The sequence below is a fragment of the Lachancea thermotolerans genome (genome assembly GCF_000142805.1).
Source record: "Lachancea thermotolerans CBS 6340 chromosome D complete sequence".
In the NCBI taxonomy this organism is placed as follows: Eukaryota; Fungi; Ascomycota; class Saccharomycetes; order Saccharomycetales; family Saccharomycetaceae; genus Lachancea; species Lachancea thermotolerans.
In genome coordinates, this window is record NC_013080.1 from 1,262,840 (window position 1) to 1,278,237 (window position 15,398).

Genomic DNA, 15,398 nt, shown 5'->3' on the forward strand with positions numbered 1-15,398 from the left:
CACCGCCTGAGAATTAATGTCAGCACTAAGCATGGACGCATCTATTATCGCTATTGTAGCATGAGTTGAACAGCCAATTGCGACTCTACGGAGCTAGATATTTTCATTAACTCAATTTATATAATCTACCCTAAAAAGCAGCGCCATTTGATAATCTCCCAGTAATACTGTTATTGAATAAAATATCTTTTCCGGCTGAGAGCCAGCATCATTAAAGTAACAAATCAACTCGCTCGACTTGTTATGAATAGCCTTACGCAAGTGCCTCTCGAGGCACTTGCGTCTCTGAGGCGAAGATGAACCCTGAGACGCATTCTACACATTTTATGCCGTGACAGTAAGCTAACAGAGAAAACAATACAAGAAAGATTGTAAAAGGACCGTAAGGCCTAAGAAAAATCACAGAGACAACAAAATTTTCAGTTCAGTGGTTGGAACGTGGATTACACCTTGATACGCCTATATACACAATTAAGACGCAGCTCCGAGCTGATCAGAGAGTAACACAAAGAATAATAAGAAGTTAAAGAAAAGCTATAAAAACTGACGCACCGACAAAGCAAGCGCTATTTCCATACCGAGGCTCCGTAGTCAGAAGCAGCCTAACTTTGCTTAATCAATTAATAAGATGTGGTCCTGCCTCACGCGTTTTCTGCGATCGCAGTAACGTGACAAGCGCAGTTATTACACTCCCGTACCTGCCATAAATTCGGGACTCGCAGCTAGGTACAAAAATGAAAGATCCAATAAGGTTTGAATATTAAGGGTGGGTTGGCCGAGTTGGTCTAAGGCGGCAGACTTAAGATCTGTTGGACGGTTGTCCGCGCGAGTTCGAACCTCGCATCCACCATGATTTTTTTTATTTTCCTTAGACCTTGCAAATAACCTCAGCGTGAGTCAAATAAGGCAAAAGACGCCCGATTGTTCAATTAATGCATTTAGTTTCTATAACCTTGCACCAGGTGCCATCTTATCTATCGAAGAGAAAGTTCTTATTTAATAGTTTGACGACTCCGTTTTAACAATCTCTTCCACAATTGTCAAAACATCATCTCCGCTATGCGTGCTCTCTTGGCTTGTGTTATACTCCGGCTGCTCGAGTTTCTGCTTGATGACATTGTCCAGCAGTGTTCTGAGCTCTTTTAAAAGAACACCATTCTTGCACCAGGTGCGAACTGGCAGCCAATTATCAACTACTATTCCCGGCGAGTGCTCGGTACCCTGCAAATCATATTTGATAGCACCACCAAACAGCAAAAGCGCCAGCGTAGAAGTGGGTGTAATATCCCTCAGGTACAACTTATTTGTGGAATGAGAGCTGTTGAAGACGGCGAAAGAAGCCTTCAATACGTTCTGGCCAGACCCTCCCTTCTCAGGCTTTTCTGACGAGAGCATTTCATGCAGCCCTGCCAGCTCGGACACGTCGTCGTTCTTTGTACTGAAAAATATCGAAGAAGGATGCAAGAAAGCTTGCGTTGCTGGAAGTGATGTGTTTGTAACCTCCGAATCCTTAGCGAGACCATATAACTGATTAATGTATTCCTCGTTTCTTATCCAGTACTTGATCATTCGGGCCTCTGGGTCTTTTTCAATGGCCCCTGCACTTGTGTTGATGAATTTTTGGTCCGGATGCTGAATGCGTGCAACCTGAGGATAGAATGCGCCGGTGAGGATGCATTTTATAATCTCTGTATTGTTACCGTTACGGTTCAAATAATCTGACGAGCCCATGCTGTAACTCATTGGAACGAAACCGATATCTTTCAGGATACTCAAAAGCTGAGCACGCGATGATGTTATTTCTTTCATTTTGTTGAAAGACAGGTGGTTCTCGCCCATAAACTTTCTCCTAGATGCGCCATCCTCAAGGGAAAGGTAGCGGCGCACAACTTCAACGTACGCGAGTAAGTCACCACTAGAACTATATTGCTGGCAGATCTTTTTAATCTCGTCTCGATTTTCTTGTGTCACTATGAAGGGAGACCCACCGATACTCAAAACAGCAACCGTATTGACACCAAAGTCTGTACAGCCAAAAATAATGGAATAAATGAGGAGCTTTCCGTGTTTGTGATCCATCACAGGCATCAAGCCTATAAATTTACCGAGCTCGGTTAGTAAGTTGTCCTCTTCGCTCAGCAGACCGGATGTCGTTAAAAGCTGCTCTGACTTTTTCAAAGCATCTAGAGGCGGTGGATCAAGGCCACTGCCCAGAAAAGCTACCACGTCTTTGATGCCCATCGATTTTACTGATAAATATAAGGATTCTAGGGGAACACGTTTAATTTCCGCGGTTGGTTGGGCGGGCATTTCCTCGTATCTCGTTTTGGAGAATAATTTGTAAGAATGGCCCGCACGCACTCTCCCTGCACGACCTCTTCTCTGCTTGGCTTCTGCCTTAGAAACGAAAGTCTCCACCAAGCGCGTAGTGTTAGTCTTTGCGTCATAAAACATTGTTTTTACACGCCCTGAGTCGATCGTGGCCACACAGTCATCAATAGTGATCGAGGTTTCAGCTATGTTGGTGGAAACTACAATTTTCCTTTTTCCTGGAAAGCGTTTGAAAACGCTTTTCTGAGCGTCTGGTGTCAACGCTGAATGAAGAGGCAGCACCACAAAATTTTGTGATTCGCGCGACGACTTTATATTTCTGCAGCAGGTGTTAATTTCACCGACACCGGGCAGAAAGATGACGATAGACCCATCATTACCTTCTAAATTGAGCTTTTCGTGTATATGAACAGTCAAAGAAGATATCAAATCATAGTTAATCTGTCCACTTCGAAAGAAGTTGGAATCTGCGCCTGGCTTTAACTCATTTGAACCATTTTCATTCATTTCGTCGTCGTCTTGAAAATCGTTGTAACCATTGTTTCTGCGCTTGATTTTGAAATCGAGGGTTTCAAGAATTTCCTCAAGATAATGATCTTGGATTGGGAAGGTTCTGCCTTCAATGTGACAGCTACCAAGTTGACCAAAGTACTTTTTGAAAATATCAACATTAACAGTTGCACTCATGAGTACAATCTTCAAACCAGGAACCTTTCCTTTCAAATTCTTTAACAAAATCACAATCAAATCTGTATCAATAGATCTTTCATGAACTTCGTCAATGAAAACTATTGTGTTTGCAAGGAAATCTCTTGAGCTTTGCAGGATACGCACTAATACACCCGTCGTCATAAACTTTATCCTCGTCGAAGGCTTGGTCTTATTGACACCTCGAATCATATAGCCAACTTCAGTGCCACAGTCAGTGCACCTCTCTTCAGATACACGCTCAGCCAGCCCGATTGCAGAAATTCTACGAGGCTGAGTACAGATGATTTTTGTGTTACCAAAGTCATCCTCCTTTGACATCAGGTAGTCCAAAACGAATTGAACAACCTGAGTGGACTTACCGGAACCCGTTTCACCAGTAATGAGAACGACGTCGTTATTTCTTATGAGATCAACTATTGCGTCTTGGATTTTCCATGCAGGCAGCTGACTACGCTGCTTCATCATGGAAGCGAACCTTTTGCTGCAAGTTCGCTCCCTATAGTCACTCTTGAGCTTTTCAATTTCGTTACTTGTAAGTGGCCTTGAAACAGCTCCCTTTCCTTTGCGCGATTTTCCTTTGCCCGTTCTTGTCGCGCCATCTCTATCAACGCCATGCCGATTTGCCGTACTTTCGGGCAGCAAAGACCCTGGGTTGTCTATTATCCCCGCGATATTCTCTTGAAGCCATTCATAAGCATGATAAATTAGCATATCGCCCAGAAGTCCCGATTCCGAAATGTAATCTATAAGCTTGGTCAAAATAATCTGCTTAATGTAGTTGGGAAGTTTCAATTTTTTATCGAAAGTTGATACGACGAGTCCTGGCAATGAACATGGATAATTCTTAGTTTTGTAAACTTTCAACTTAAGACTAAACTCATCTATCAGCTTTATTGTGTAACATGTTTTTTCTTCATTCAACACTTCAATAGACTGAGTATAAATGCTCTGCAGGCTTTCGAGCTCTTGAGTCCAAATGTCCATGGATTCTTCTGGAGATATTTCTGAAACAGGCTCTTGAGGTTGAGCCGAAAGTTTGGCCGTCAGCTTCCCGGCTGCCTCGCTTTCATCGAAGTTATTACATTCTAAGGCATAAAGGGCCTCAGCATACGAAACACCACTTTCCATCAAGCGACTGACCATGTTTTGGGTTTTAAGTGGAAGTGAGGCAATCTCGATGCGCATTTTTGTGTCCTCCTGTCTCTTTTGAAAGAAAGATGGCAGATCATCCTCGGGGAGATTAAATAAAAGGAATGAGAGAGGGTCCTTATAAAGAAGCGCCTCTTTGACGTGAGGTTCCCTAAACCCCAAAGAAACCAATTTATTTTTCAATAGCTGCCGATCATCATTACCTTCATATTTCTTGGAGCTCCAGTCTATATGAGATTTCAGTGAAAGCTCGATAAGATTTCTGGACGACTCTTTAAAATCAACAAACGTGGCATTGTCCCAAACTTTTTGGGGGAATCTGATAATCCTTTTGTCGAAAGGTCCGGCATTACGCTTTTTCAAAACTATGTTCTTGGCGGCAGGTGCACTTTTAGCAGAAACTGAAGTGATAACAGTGGGGGCTTTTTGGATTTTTTCGGCTTGTTGTTGTTTGGTGGCTCTCTCCTTTTCTTTGACCTCTTTGTGTTTTCTGTCTGCAACCAAAGTCTTGAAAGGCTCGGGATCGAAAAGCCTTGGGGCAAGACCAGGGTTTTCTTTAAGCAGTTTTTTCCGGAAGTCAACTAGATCATACCATAACTTTCGGTGATTAGGCGGCAACGTCATGTGCATGTTAGAGTTCGAAGCTATTCTGCACAGAGCGACTGTCGCAGCCATGTGTCTGGCTTCCATCGGGGTTTCTTGAGGAGTCAAGATACCTTTCCCCGACTTTTTATCATAGGTGGGATCGTTCATTCGTACTGTGAGTGTTTCCTTGGTCTTAGGATCAGTAAAAGATAGGACAGCAATGGCCAACATGCCTGTGTCGCCGATTTTCTTCATGTCATATTCAACTTTATTCCATTTCCTCTTCTGACAGTTCTCATGAAGTAGTGTATGCGGCAGCTTCCCGGTCCAGCTAGAAGTAGACGTGACCTTGGCGCGATTGGCAAGCCGTGCTTTTTTCTCCTCCTCAGTCTCAACTCTGGCACCCTTCTTGCCTCTCTTATTTTTCGTAACCGGCTCTACAGCAACTGGGGCTGGAGGAGTTTTACTTGGTTTCTTTGCCATTGAAAGTCCGACTAAGTGATGGCCGAATCCCAGTAAGTTATTATCTTAAGGAGAAGATTCGCTAGTGTCGGAGTAATGCTGTGATGGGCGGAAGTTCGAGTGTGCGTTTTCAAGATTTGAAAAATTTACTAAATTGAAGATTGGATACTCGAAAACATCTTGTTCAACGCTACTGGCAATAACGCGGCAAAGAAGAAGGAGCAATGTCCAAGTTGGAGATACTCAGAAACCAATTGAGCCATTCAAGGCCTGTTAGCCTTTTGACTCAAGGGAACGAAGACACGAAGGACATTTCAGCGGCGAAATGGGCACTACTAGGAAACGCAGGGGACAACAACAGCAGTGAAAAACTCGATCTAGACGAGGACACAGACTTCCAGGTCGAGGGCAAAAGCATTCCGCTCCGGGTAGTTCTTCATTGCTGGCAACACAAGGACTCGAGCGCGGCGGACTACCTGGCAGATTGCCAGGCCAAAAACCTGACCAACATTTCATTTTTGCAGAGACAAGATATCATCTCATGGTTGTCTGGCAAAACCCAGGGCCCTGGAGCTGGTGCTACTGGCCCTAACACGACAGTGGCGGCTGCCGGGATACCCTCTACAGCAGCAGAGGGGTCCGTCGCGGAGGATCCTGTTCTACAGGAGGCGCTGGCGCACGAAAAGGTGTTACTAGATCACAACTCATCGCTGAGAGGAGCAAAGCCCACAAACTTCGGGTATCTAATAAAGGAGGCAGAACTGAAGCTTGTGCACTCGCTGAAGAGCTCGCGCCGCTCGCAGAAGAGCAGCGGCGGCGTATCAAAGTACGAGAGCGGCCAGAAAGCGGCCGTCAAGAAAGACCCCATCATTCTCATCCCCTCGGCCGCGTCGTCAATCTTCACAACCGCGAACATAAAACAGTTCCTAGAGGACTCTGTGTACGTGCACCCGCGCGACCTGCCGGGCCCCCACCCCGATGTGACCACCGCGGTGAAAAAGCTGGACCGTTTCGCCAAGCCTGTCAAGTTCCTGATCGCCAACAACACCCGGCTCTTCACAAAGCCCGAGTACTGGGACCGCGTCGTCGCGGTCTTCACCACGGGCCACGCCTGGCAGTTCAACAACTACCAGTGGTCGAACCCGTCCGAGCTCTTCCAACGCTGCAAGGGCTACTACTTCTACTTTGCGGGAGACGTTGTCCCCAAGCACGTGGAGCAGTGGAACGTTCAGCGTGTTGAGCTCGACAAGAACAAGCGTTTCCGCGACGTGGAGGTGCTGCGATACTTCTGGAACACCATTGAGCGGGAGCTTGTTGGCCGGGGCTATACATAGGTGGGCCCGCCGAGCCCCAGCGCACATATCATTACATAATCCAAAGCGCTTACATGGCACGTGATATATAGTAAATCGTGACTGACACCTCCATCCACAACCCTAACAACGATAGTTTTAAGCGGAAGTTTTTAGCGATCCCTCATGTGACGATTATCACGCGCTTCTGCGTATGCTGCGCCCAGCCCGCGCGCGTTTGAAACGGGCTGGGCGCTCGTCTGCGTCTGCACCCTCTCGACGATCTCTTCTGTTCTTCCTTTTGGACTCTTTTCGATTGCATGTCGCTGTTCTCCGGTCCGCCCAGCGCGCGCCTAGACTAAGGACACAAGGGCTAAGGGAGCTGATGCATATCGCTCCCTACGAGAGCAAGCATTTCAAGCCTATTAATTTTGTTTTTCCACCGTATCTTCCCGGTACTGATAAGGCTAGCGTGAGATGCTGATAGTGCGATGGTCGCAGAGGATTTTGTGAGGTCGAGTCATCTGCAGTTGAGCACGCATTACGAGCGTTCGTGCCTGGGCCGCGGGCCTTATTGAGAAATTCGGTAAAGAAGGGCCGACAGGTGCTCCAGATGCAATGTTGATAGGAATAGTGCATCGATTATCGAGTGACTGGCAAGTTGGCAGGCGATAAGCAGCAAGCGGAATCGGGGGGATGCGATGATGTTCAGGGCTTTATGAAAGGGTTCAGCGGGACGCTGCAGTTCAAACCAAAGCTATAAGAACAGGGAGGAAGCGCAAATGCACGCTTAACGCCAAGCAAGTTTAGTTAAAAGGTCAAACAGCTGAAGCTTATAGATAGAGCACAGCGAACAGTGAGCATGTCCAACGAAAAATACCAAGATAACGCGGACGTCATCCAGCCTAGCAGCTCAGGCACCGACTCCATCGCGGAGGAGAAAGTGCAGGCGGTGGTATCAATGACGCAGGAGCAGATCGGTGACGTGGAAAACGTGATCTCGACCATTGTATCGCCCTCGGGCAGGGAGGTCAAGATCACGGGCAATGTTGACGATGCGATGCGGTTGGCGCTGGAGTCAAAGGACCTGGAGATCACCCCCGAGGAAGATCGCCGCCTGGTGCGCAAAATCGACCTCTACATGTTTCCGCTACTGTGTTTGTTATACGCTATCCAGTTCATGGACAAGATTTCTAATGGTTCCGCCGCCATTATGGGTCTCAGAGAGGACCTCAAGATGCACGGCGACCAGTATTCGTGGGTAGGGTCGGCTTTCTACTTCGGCTACCTATTTTTCAACCTGGGTCCGGGCCAATTGATTTTCCAGAAGACGCGCTGGCTGGCCAAGACTCTGGGAGTTTTTGTCGTAATCTGGGGTATGTTTCTAGCGCTGCACGCCGCCCCCTCTGTCAACTACGCTTCTTTCATTTTCCTGCGTGTCTTGTTGGGCTGTGCCGAGAGTATGGTCACCCCATGTTTCACCATCATCACATCTCAATACTGGAAGAAGGAGGAGCAATTCATGAGAGTGTGCTTGTGGTTTGGTTTCAATGGTCTTGGTGGTATCTGGGCCAACGCTATGGCGTACGGTCTTTACATTAGAAAGGACTCCTACTCCATCGAGGCCTGGAGAGTTCTTTTCATCGTCACAGGTCTCATCACCATTTTTGTAGGATTCCTCATCTTCTTCCACATCCCTGACGACCCATCCAAGGCTTGGTTCTTGACCGAACGCGAAAAGCTGATGGTGGTTGAGAGAATTAGAGAAAACCAACAGGGTTTTGGCAACCACCGCATTAAAAAATATCAGATCAAGGAAGCTTTCACTGATATCAGAACTTGGTTATACTTCTTGTTCTCGGTCGGCAACAACATTCCAAACGGTGGTTTGACAAACTTTATTAACATTTTGATTAAGAACGAGCTCGGCTATGACACTAAGAAAACCTTGCTTATGACTATGCCTACAGGTGCTGTTGAGTTAGTCGCATGTCCATTGTTCGGCTACCTATCTATTTTATGTGCTAAGAAGAAAGTTCCATTCTTGCAGCACAGAACTGCCTGGGGTATCATAGCCTCGAGTATTGCTGTGATGGCTACCTGTATGCTCGCCTTTGCTGACAATTCCAAGAACGCTAAACTTGCAGGTGCTTATCTTCTTTACGTGGCTCCACTATCGTTTATCTGCATTCTTTCTATCATCAGTTCTAACACTCTGGGATACACGAAGAAGTGGACTGTCTCATCTATTAACCTTGTTGCTTATGCCTCATCCAACTTGGCTGGCCCTCAAACTTTTATTGCGAAGCAGGCGCCCAGCTACAATGGTGCAAAGATTGCCATGGTTGTGTGTTACTGTAGTACAGTTGTGGTCTTGAGTGCTCTATACTATCTCAACTTTCAAGAGAACAAGAGAAGAGATCGGATTGCTGCTGAGAGAGGTCCAGAAAAAACGGTCGTAGAGAACATGGAGTTCGCGGATTTGACCGACTTGGAGAACCCTCACTTCAGATACGCACTGTAATACTATCGTAATCCAGCGTTCTGTTTCCTTCAATCACCTTCTATAGACTTACTACTTAATATAATACAACTTGCATCCATTGAAACCATCCGTATGTTATACGCCTATTCATCTGGTACAATCTCGACAAAATACCCCGCTCACTCATATATCATATTGCAGGGTTAAGGAATTAGCGACTTCGGTTGTCTCCACCGCATTTTTGAACTCCTCAAAGCTTAGCTTTCCATCAGCGTCTTTGTCGCTCTCGAGAATTGTTCTGTCAACAATCTGTTGCAACTGCTCATCTTCAAGGTTGTTTCCAACCATGATCTTGAGAACAATAAAGAGTTCTCCGTTAGAGATATAACCGTCCTTGTCAATATCGTAGATCTTGAACGCAAACCTAAGTTTGTCGTCCTTGCTGCCTCTACCACTAAATATGGAGAGACCTGCTATGAATTCCTGAAAGTCAACGTCTCCGCTGTTGTCAGCATCAAATACTTCCATGATACGTCCAGCGAGCGGATTTGACGAGACGCCGGGAATGGACATAAACTCGCCTTTATCTATAGATCCAGAACTGTCCCTATCCAGCTTCATGAACCGTTTCCTTAACCTTTCAATCTCATCTCTGTCGACTGTCTCAAAAGTTAGTCTCTCAACAATTTCAATTTGGGCATCCGCTATTGACGAGCAGCTCAAACATACAGTTGGTGTCCTCAAGGAGGTCATCCATAACCTTTGAAATCCCGGAACCCATCTTGAAGTGGATCGCGTGTAACCTTCCAATTGTACTGTTAAATGAAGGCTTGAGTTTAACTAAGGAACTAACAATATATTTTTAAACAATCACATATCACGAAAGGTATCATGGCCTTTCTCATTGTGCATCAGACTTGGCAGAATATTCCTCAACCCAAGTGCTTGCGTCTTGGAGAAACGACGATGATCTTTTGATGTGAAATACAACTGGGCCTTCTGGGAAACAAACACGATGCCTTAAACTGACTTCCGCGCTTCGGGTGGAATTTTTTATAAATATCATCGCTTCAAGAGCCAGCGGGTTACTTAATTATTATTGTTATGACTAAAGTTTCCGTTAATTTACAGGTTGTGATCGCTTGTTATTGCTCCATTAAAATTTTGGCAAGTTTTGGCGCTAGTTCTTATGTTCTTGCCAGCTTTAGACCCGATTGTGCCTATCGAACTGGTATTGACTCGCAATTCCTGACCCGCCTTCTTCCAATGTTGCCCCATCTTCCTCATAATTATCTGCAGTGAAGTCACTACCCAAACCGGTCCATTGTCTGTTTTGGAGGTGGGCGGCAGACGTCGAGAGAGTATTGCCAATTGCAACTGTTCCTGAGAACTTTTCCACAAGCTGGTTGCTGCTACCCGAAGGTTCGTCTGCTGGTGAGCTAACATCAATGTGCTTTAAGTTCCGTAACGGCCTCGAAGAACTGACATATTTGCCGGTCACAGCGTCAAACTCTGGTGCTTCACTTTCTTCATCTAAAATAGGGTTTTCGTCCGCTGCTTGATCTCCCAAATCTTCATCTTCAAGCTCCTTTAACACCTGTTTAAAATCAAGCACCCATTGGCCTGTCCAAGTGATTTCAGGATTCAGCGCCATCGTCAGTTCATATGGGGTAACTATGGGCTTTAAAAACTCATTAAACTGATCAAGAATTATTCCACTCTGACTGCAACCCAAAATGCACCAAACATCAATTGGCTCGAAGTTTGCTAGCTTAGCGACATTTGGTTTACCAACCACAAACATGTAATGCTTCTTCCCGTTTTTGCGAATTAGCTTGGCCAGCTTATCGACGGTTTCCTTTGTATTTCTCAAAGAAAGGGTGTTCACCAACAAACCTATGGTTCCCGCGGTACGAGCGACATGCATGAATTTGTAACGCTTCATCATAGATGGAAAAGGACCCTGAGAAACCTTGCTGGTTAAAGGCTCAAAAATGCTAACAAACTTGAATTTAGTGGTCAAAAACAAAAGCCGAGGGTCATCCGGATTGGTTATATGAAATAAATCAAAATTGTTTTGCAGTTCTTCGTCATTTTGTATTATTTTAGCATCCTTTGAAAGTAAAATTCTGTTATCGAGAGTGTATACTACTTCAGAGCCATTATGCTGCTGGTTTCCCAAAAAGAAGGCATTATCACCCGCAAAGTTCCTGTTAACGTCAGAATACACAATGTTCTCGTATCCAATAGCCCTGAGGCTATCGTAGAGCGCCTCAAGATGATATGAATATGGCGCGTTTGCCATCAAAACGACCTTGCTATCTGTTTCAGGATAAGTTTCTTGAAATTTCAATAATAGTTCATTTGAGCGAACGAAAGGCCGCCCGAAGCAATATAGCGCAGGGAGCTTTTGAACTGCGTTTAAACATGCATCGCCAAAATGCACAACCAGGTCGCCGTTCACGTGCTCAGATGCTACTTCATCAACGCAGCACGAGCTGTAGGCTGTATCTGCCAGAATCCAAACTCTCCTTTCTGTTGTTTCCTTGTCGTTAGACTGACAACATGTGCGTCCGCTATTTTCTCTGCATAGGGGCTGTTCCTTGTCCGGTTGGCAGGTATTTTGAACCAGTTTTTCCTGCAAGAGTTGAGTTATTAAAGCTGAATCTTTGACGAGGTAATCGGGGAATTGGAGCGTCACTTTCTTGAAGTGAACGTTTTTGTTAAGAAACTCAATCATTTCATCTATCATGTAATGTTTTTTCAGCATTTCTGTCAATTCACCTCTGTCGGTAACGTTTTGACCAAGGTAACTACGTCTGTCTTTATCGGCATCATCATATCGGCCCAAGCTAAAGATTTCGTCTCCTTGCGTAGTTGACAACGCTGGTGCAGCAACTGTCTCTGTCTCCATACTTAACTCCGCTTCCACTGGTTCTCAGACTTTCCTGAAGATTTTCCTTTAAATACAACAATGCGATGAGATGAGATGAGATGAACTTCAATAATTTTTCTTTCGATAGATAGGTCGGTGAAGCGATCATGAAAGATTTATCAATTATTTTAAAGACTCACACCTTGCCCACATAGGTTAAATAAGTATTGGAACCGCTCTGTTGGACTGACACTTTCAAATACTGCGAAATCGAACTAAGCAATAATGACCGAGTTTAACCTGGGCGTGACCTGCGACATGCATGTGCATGTCAGAGATGGTGGGATGTGCGAGTTAGTAACCCCAACGATTAGAGAGGGAGGTGTTTCTGTTGCATACATCATGCCCAACCTACAACCTCCAGTCACTACTCTTCCCAGAGTCGTGGCGTACAAGCAGGAGCTTGAGAAACTCGCTCCACAAACAACTTTTTTGATGAGTTTTTATCTTTCCAAAGATCTCAGTCCACAGCTCATTCATCAGGCAGCTTCTCAAAATGCAATTCATGGTGTCAAATGCTATCCTGCTGGTGTAACTACCAATTCATCTGCTGGTGTTGATCCTAATGATTTTAGTGACTTTTATCCAATTTTCCGGGCTATGGAAGAGGAGAACTTAGTTCTAAATCTCCACGGTGAAAGACCATCTGTTGGCGAAGAAGGCAATGACATCCATGTTTTGAATGCAGAGGAGTCCTTTTTGCCTGCCTTGAAAAAGCTACACAAGGATTTTCCTAATTTGAAGATCATCTTAGAACACTGTACAACCGAGGCTGCTGTCAACACAATTAATGAAATCAATAAAGACGTTACCAAATCAGAAGACATTAAAGTAGCTGCAACTCTGACTGCTCACCATCTTTATTTGACTATTGACGATTGGGCGGGAAATCCAATCAATTTTTGTAAGCCAGTTGCAAAGCTTCCCCGCGATAAAAGAGCCCTTATTGCCGCTGCTACATCCGGAAAACCCTACTTCTTTTTTGGTTCTGATTCCGCCCCACATCCTCTTCAAAATAAGTCGAGACACATTGGTGTATGCGCAGGGGTTTATACGCAATCTTTGGCGATACCTTATCTGGCCCAAATTTTTGAATCTCACAATGCTCTCGGGAAGCTGAAAGGATTTGTTTCTGACTTTGGTCTTTCTTTTTATGGTATTGACAAAACTGAGCTGAGAAATATGGATGAGGCCATCCTTTACAGCCGCAAGCAAGTTGTTCCCGACAGCATCACTGATGGGAAAGGCATCGTGGTCGCGCCTTTTATGCCTAAAGAAGAGTTGAACTGGTCTGTTAAATGGAACGCCTCTAAGTAGCTCGCTGAGTGATTCATATACAGTAATTAAGCAGACAACACAAGAGTTGTACATAGCTTCCAACAGCACCTAATCTATCTATTCAAGATCGTTGCGATCTTCCTGGCCTTTCTTCCTTGCGCCTTTAATGAAACCCAACACACCTTCACCAGAGAACTCGAAACCAAACCCATTTGAAACCGCCAGGTCTGCTTCAACCCCTTCAAGAAGAATTCGCGACAGGTTATCGGTTGCTTGGTAATAATAGGGCCCTCTCAAGCACTCAATTAAAGCGTGCTTGTTACGAGGTTGATCAGCTGGTAAATGTTCTATAAGACGTTGCAGCCGAGGAGATTCTGGATCTAGGCCCTCCACGTAGCTCATAAGAACTTCTTTACTGAGAAAATCAGCTATGTTTGCAATGGGTCTAAACTGATTAGTATAAAACAAAATGAATATGCAGGTATGAGCATGATCGGAAGACCGGGAACGCATGCATTTCGAATGCGTACTTACTGGTTAGAAGTTTGTTCTGGCGAGGGTTGCGTTGGTGCATCCATGTCTACGTCGGCGTCTTCAGAGACCTGTTGATCTTCCTCCTCGTCGCCAGCGTCTAAGAGTTCATCAAACTTATCTGCAATCGCCTTATCTGCTGTGCTCAGCTCATTGAGTGAGCTGCATCCCTGGTTTTTATCTTGTAGCCAAAAGAAGTACTTTTCATCTGATGAAAACACCAGGCAGAAAATACGGCCATTTTTGCTTGACTTAACGTGAACCCATTTTGTGGTGCCCGGGATTAGAATGAGCTCAATAGGTTCGACGTTTCCTGAGGCGACTTTCTCAGTGGCATTCCACTCCAAATCATAAAACCCCTCTGCTTCCTCAGAGGGCTTGACAACGATTTCTCCCTTGATAGGCTTTGGGGAGCAGATGTTAGAGCTCTCATCAAAGTCCGCAACGCCCGCTCTAAACTTGAGTATCTCTGTCATCGCGAATGTGCTTTGCTGTTAGTTGTTGTGCTGCTGATGGCGTCTGAAGAAAGAGTTCAACTTCTCAATTTGCCACCTTTAATTTCGAATATGTTTTTGGCAACTCGACAGCGGCAGTGTTCATCAATAAAAGAATCCGAAGAGAAAGCACAGTACTTGGTCGCACACCTACGAAGCTAGTTGCAAAGGAACACACAAGAGATCATAAGCCAATAGTTAAATAGGCTCATTATATGTGAGGAATTTGGAGTCAAGTCAGTTAATATCATGAAAAACGAGGATTGAAGCGCTTCATATTCGCCGATTCTTAGAGCATAAAGGGCATCATCTTAAATCTGAGCACTACAAATAATCGTTCAAAAACGACGCAGAGCCATTACGGATAATGACAGCAGAGTTCCCACCTTTAGAGGCCTCTAAGATCGTAAGCCGCATTTCGCAAATCCTGATACAAAGGAACGAGACGATAGCAGTTAGCGAAGCTGCGTGCGGTGGGCTTCTGTCCAGCTACTTAGTTTCTGTACCTGGTGCCTCTCAGTGGTTCCACGGTGGGACTCTTGTATACAGCCTCAAGAGCCGTCTCAAATTGAGTGGCTGGAATGAGCTGGATATTCACAATTACACAGGGCCCAGCGTAGACGTGGCGCTGCGGCTGGCAAGAAATCTCAAGTTTGAGCTTGGCGCTACGTACACTTTATCGGAAACAGGATACGCGTCGCGCTCCGCGAACTTGAAACTGCCCGGAAAAGAGCAAACGGTGGGGGTTGTGTGCTACGGTGTTTCGGGGCCCAAGGAAGACGTTTCTGCAACGCATGATACTGGCAGCGAGGATAGGTGTTACAATATGCAGCAGTTTGCAATTCACGGGTTAAAGTTTTTGCTACAGCAGCTCGAGAAGCAGGGCGAGGACGAACCCCAAACTAAGAGGGCGAGAGTAGAAGAGAACTCTGAGAGCAGCTCTCGCGGCGATTCAGGAACGAAAAAAAGCCCTAAGCCTTGATCAATCCCTGCGTGCGACAGCCATGCTACAGCGCGAGTGGTTAATCGACCCATCCTCTGCGCATGCGGTAAATCCGAAGCTCATCAAACTTATGGTCACCTGATCAATCCGAAGAGCTTCAGGCAAGCGGCAGCAAGTGTTTGATCAGGTCCAAACCGTGGCT

The 15,398-nt window shown here is 45.4% G+C and overlaps 9 protein-coding genes and 1 non-coding gene across 10 annotated transcripts; 5 read left to right on the forward strand and 5 right to left on the reverse strand.

Moving 5' to 3' along the window:
• Window positions 1-765: 765 nt before the first annotated feature.
• Window positions 766-850, forward strand: KLTH0D15312r. Its single transcript has one exon. It is a non-coding gene; the product is annotated as a tRNA-Leu (tRNA).
• Window positions 851-996: 146 nt separating this feature from the next.
• KLTH0D15334g (RNA helicase) lies at window positions 997-5,259 on the reverse strand (the record flags this gene model as incomplete). The annotated part of the gene is made up of 1 exon (XM_002553330.1): window positions 997-5,259. One exon carries the CDS (start codon window positions 5,257-5,259, stop codon window positions 997-999), a length of 4,263 nt encoding a protein of 1,420 aa, XP_002553376.1.
• Window positions 5,260-5,462: 203 nt separating this feature from the next.
• On the forward strand, window positions 5,463-6,572 carry CDC73 (Cdc73p; the record flags this gene model as incomplete). Its single annotated transcript, XM_002553331.1, has 1 exon — window positions 5,463-6,572. One exon carries the CDS (start codon window positions 5,463-5,465, stop codon window positions 6,570-6,572), a length of 1,110 nt encoding a protein of 369 aa, XP_002553377.1.
• Window positions 6,573-7,392: 820 nt separating this feature from the next.
• Window positions 7,393-9,054, forward strand: DAL5 (allantoate permease; the record flags this gene model as incomplete). The annotated part of the gene is made up of 1 exon (XM_002553332.1): window positions 7,393-9,054. The coding sequence occupies one exon, from the start codon at window positions 7,393-7,395 to the stop codon at window positions 9,052-9,054; it is 1,662 nt and encodes a 553-aa protein (XP_002553378.1).
• A 144-nt stretch (window positions 9,055-9,198) lies between these two features.
• Window positions 9,199-9,796, reverse strand: CNB1 (calcineurin regulatory subunit B; the record flags this gene model as incomplete). Its single annotated transcript, XM_002553333.1, has 2 exons — window positions 9,199-9,674; window positions 9,745-9,796. The coding sequence occupies 2 exons, from the start codon at window positions 9,794-9,796 to the stop codon at window positions 9,199-9,201; spliced, it is 528 nt and encodes a 175-aa protein (XP_002553379.1).
• Window positions 9,797-10,219: 423 nt separating this feature from the next.
• On the reverse strand, window positions 10,220-11,929 carry DPH2 (2-(3-amino-3-carboxypropyl)histidine synthase; the record flags this gene model as incomplete). Its single annotated transcript, XM_002553334.1, has 1 exon — window positions 10,220-11,929. One exon carries the CDS (start codon window positions 11,927-11,929, stop codon window positions 10,220-10,222), a length of 1,710 nt encoding a protein of 569 aa, XP_002553380.1.
• A 246-nt stretch (window positions 11,930-12,175) lies between these two features.
• Window positions 12,176-13,267, forward strand: URA4 (dihydroorotase; the record flags this gene model as incomplete). The annotated part of the gene is made up of 1 exon (XM_002553335.1): window positions 12,176-13,267. One exon carries the CDS (start codon window positions 12,176-12,178, stop codon window positions 13,265-13,267), a length of 1,092 nt encoding a protein of 363 aa, XP_002553381.1.
• A 78-nt stretch (window positions 13,268-13,345) lies between these two features.
• On the reverse strand, window positions 13,346-13,741 carry KLTH0D15466g (KLTH0D15466p; the record flags this gene model as incomplete). Its single annotated transcript, XM_002553336.1, has 1 exon — window positions 13,346-13,741. The coding sequence occupies one exon, from the start codon at window positions 13,739-13,741 to the stop codon at window positions 13,346-13,348; it is 396 nt and encodes a 131-aa protein (XP_002553382.1).
• A 17-nt stretch (window positions 13,742-13,758) lies between these two features.
• On the reverse strand, window positions 13,759-14,235 carry RPN13 (proteasome regulatory particle lid subunit RPN13; the record flags this gene model as incomplete). The annotated part of the gene is made up of 1 exon (XM_002553337.1): window positions 13,759-14,235. The coding sequence occupies one exon, from the start codon at window positions 14,233-14,235 to the stop codon at window positions 13,759-13,761; it is 477 nt and encodes a 158-aa protein (XP_002553383.1).
• A 385-nt stretch (window positions 14,236-14,620) lies between these two features.
• KLTH0D15510g (CinA family protein) lies at window positions 14,621-15,235 on the forward strand (the record flags this gene model as incomplete). Its single annotated transcript, XM_002553338.1, has 1 exon — window positions 14,621-15,235. One exon carries the CDS (start codon window positions 14,621-14,623, stop codon window positions 15,233-15,235), a length of 615 nt encoding a protein of 204 aa, XP_002553384.1.
• Between the last annotated feature and the right edge of the window lie 163 nt (window positions 15,236-15,398).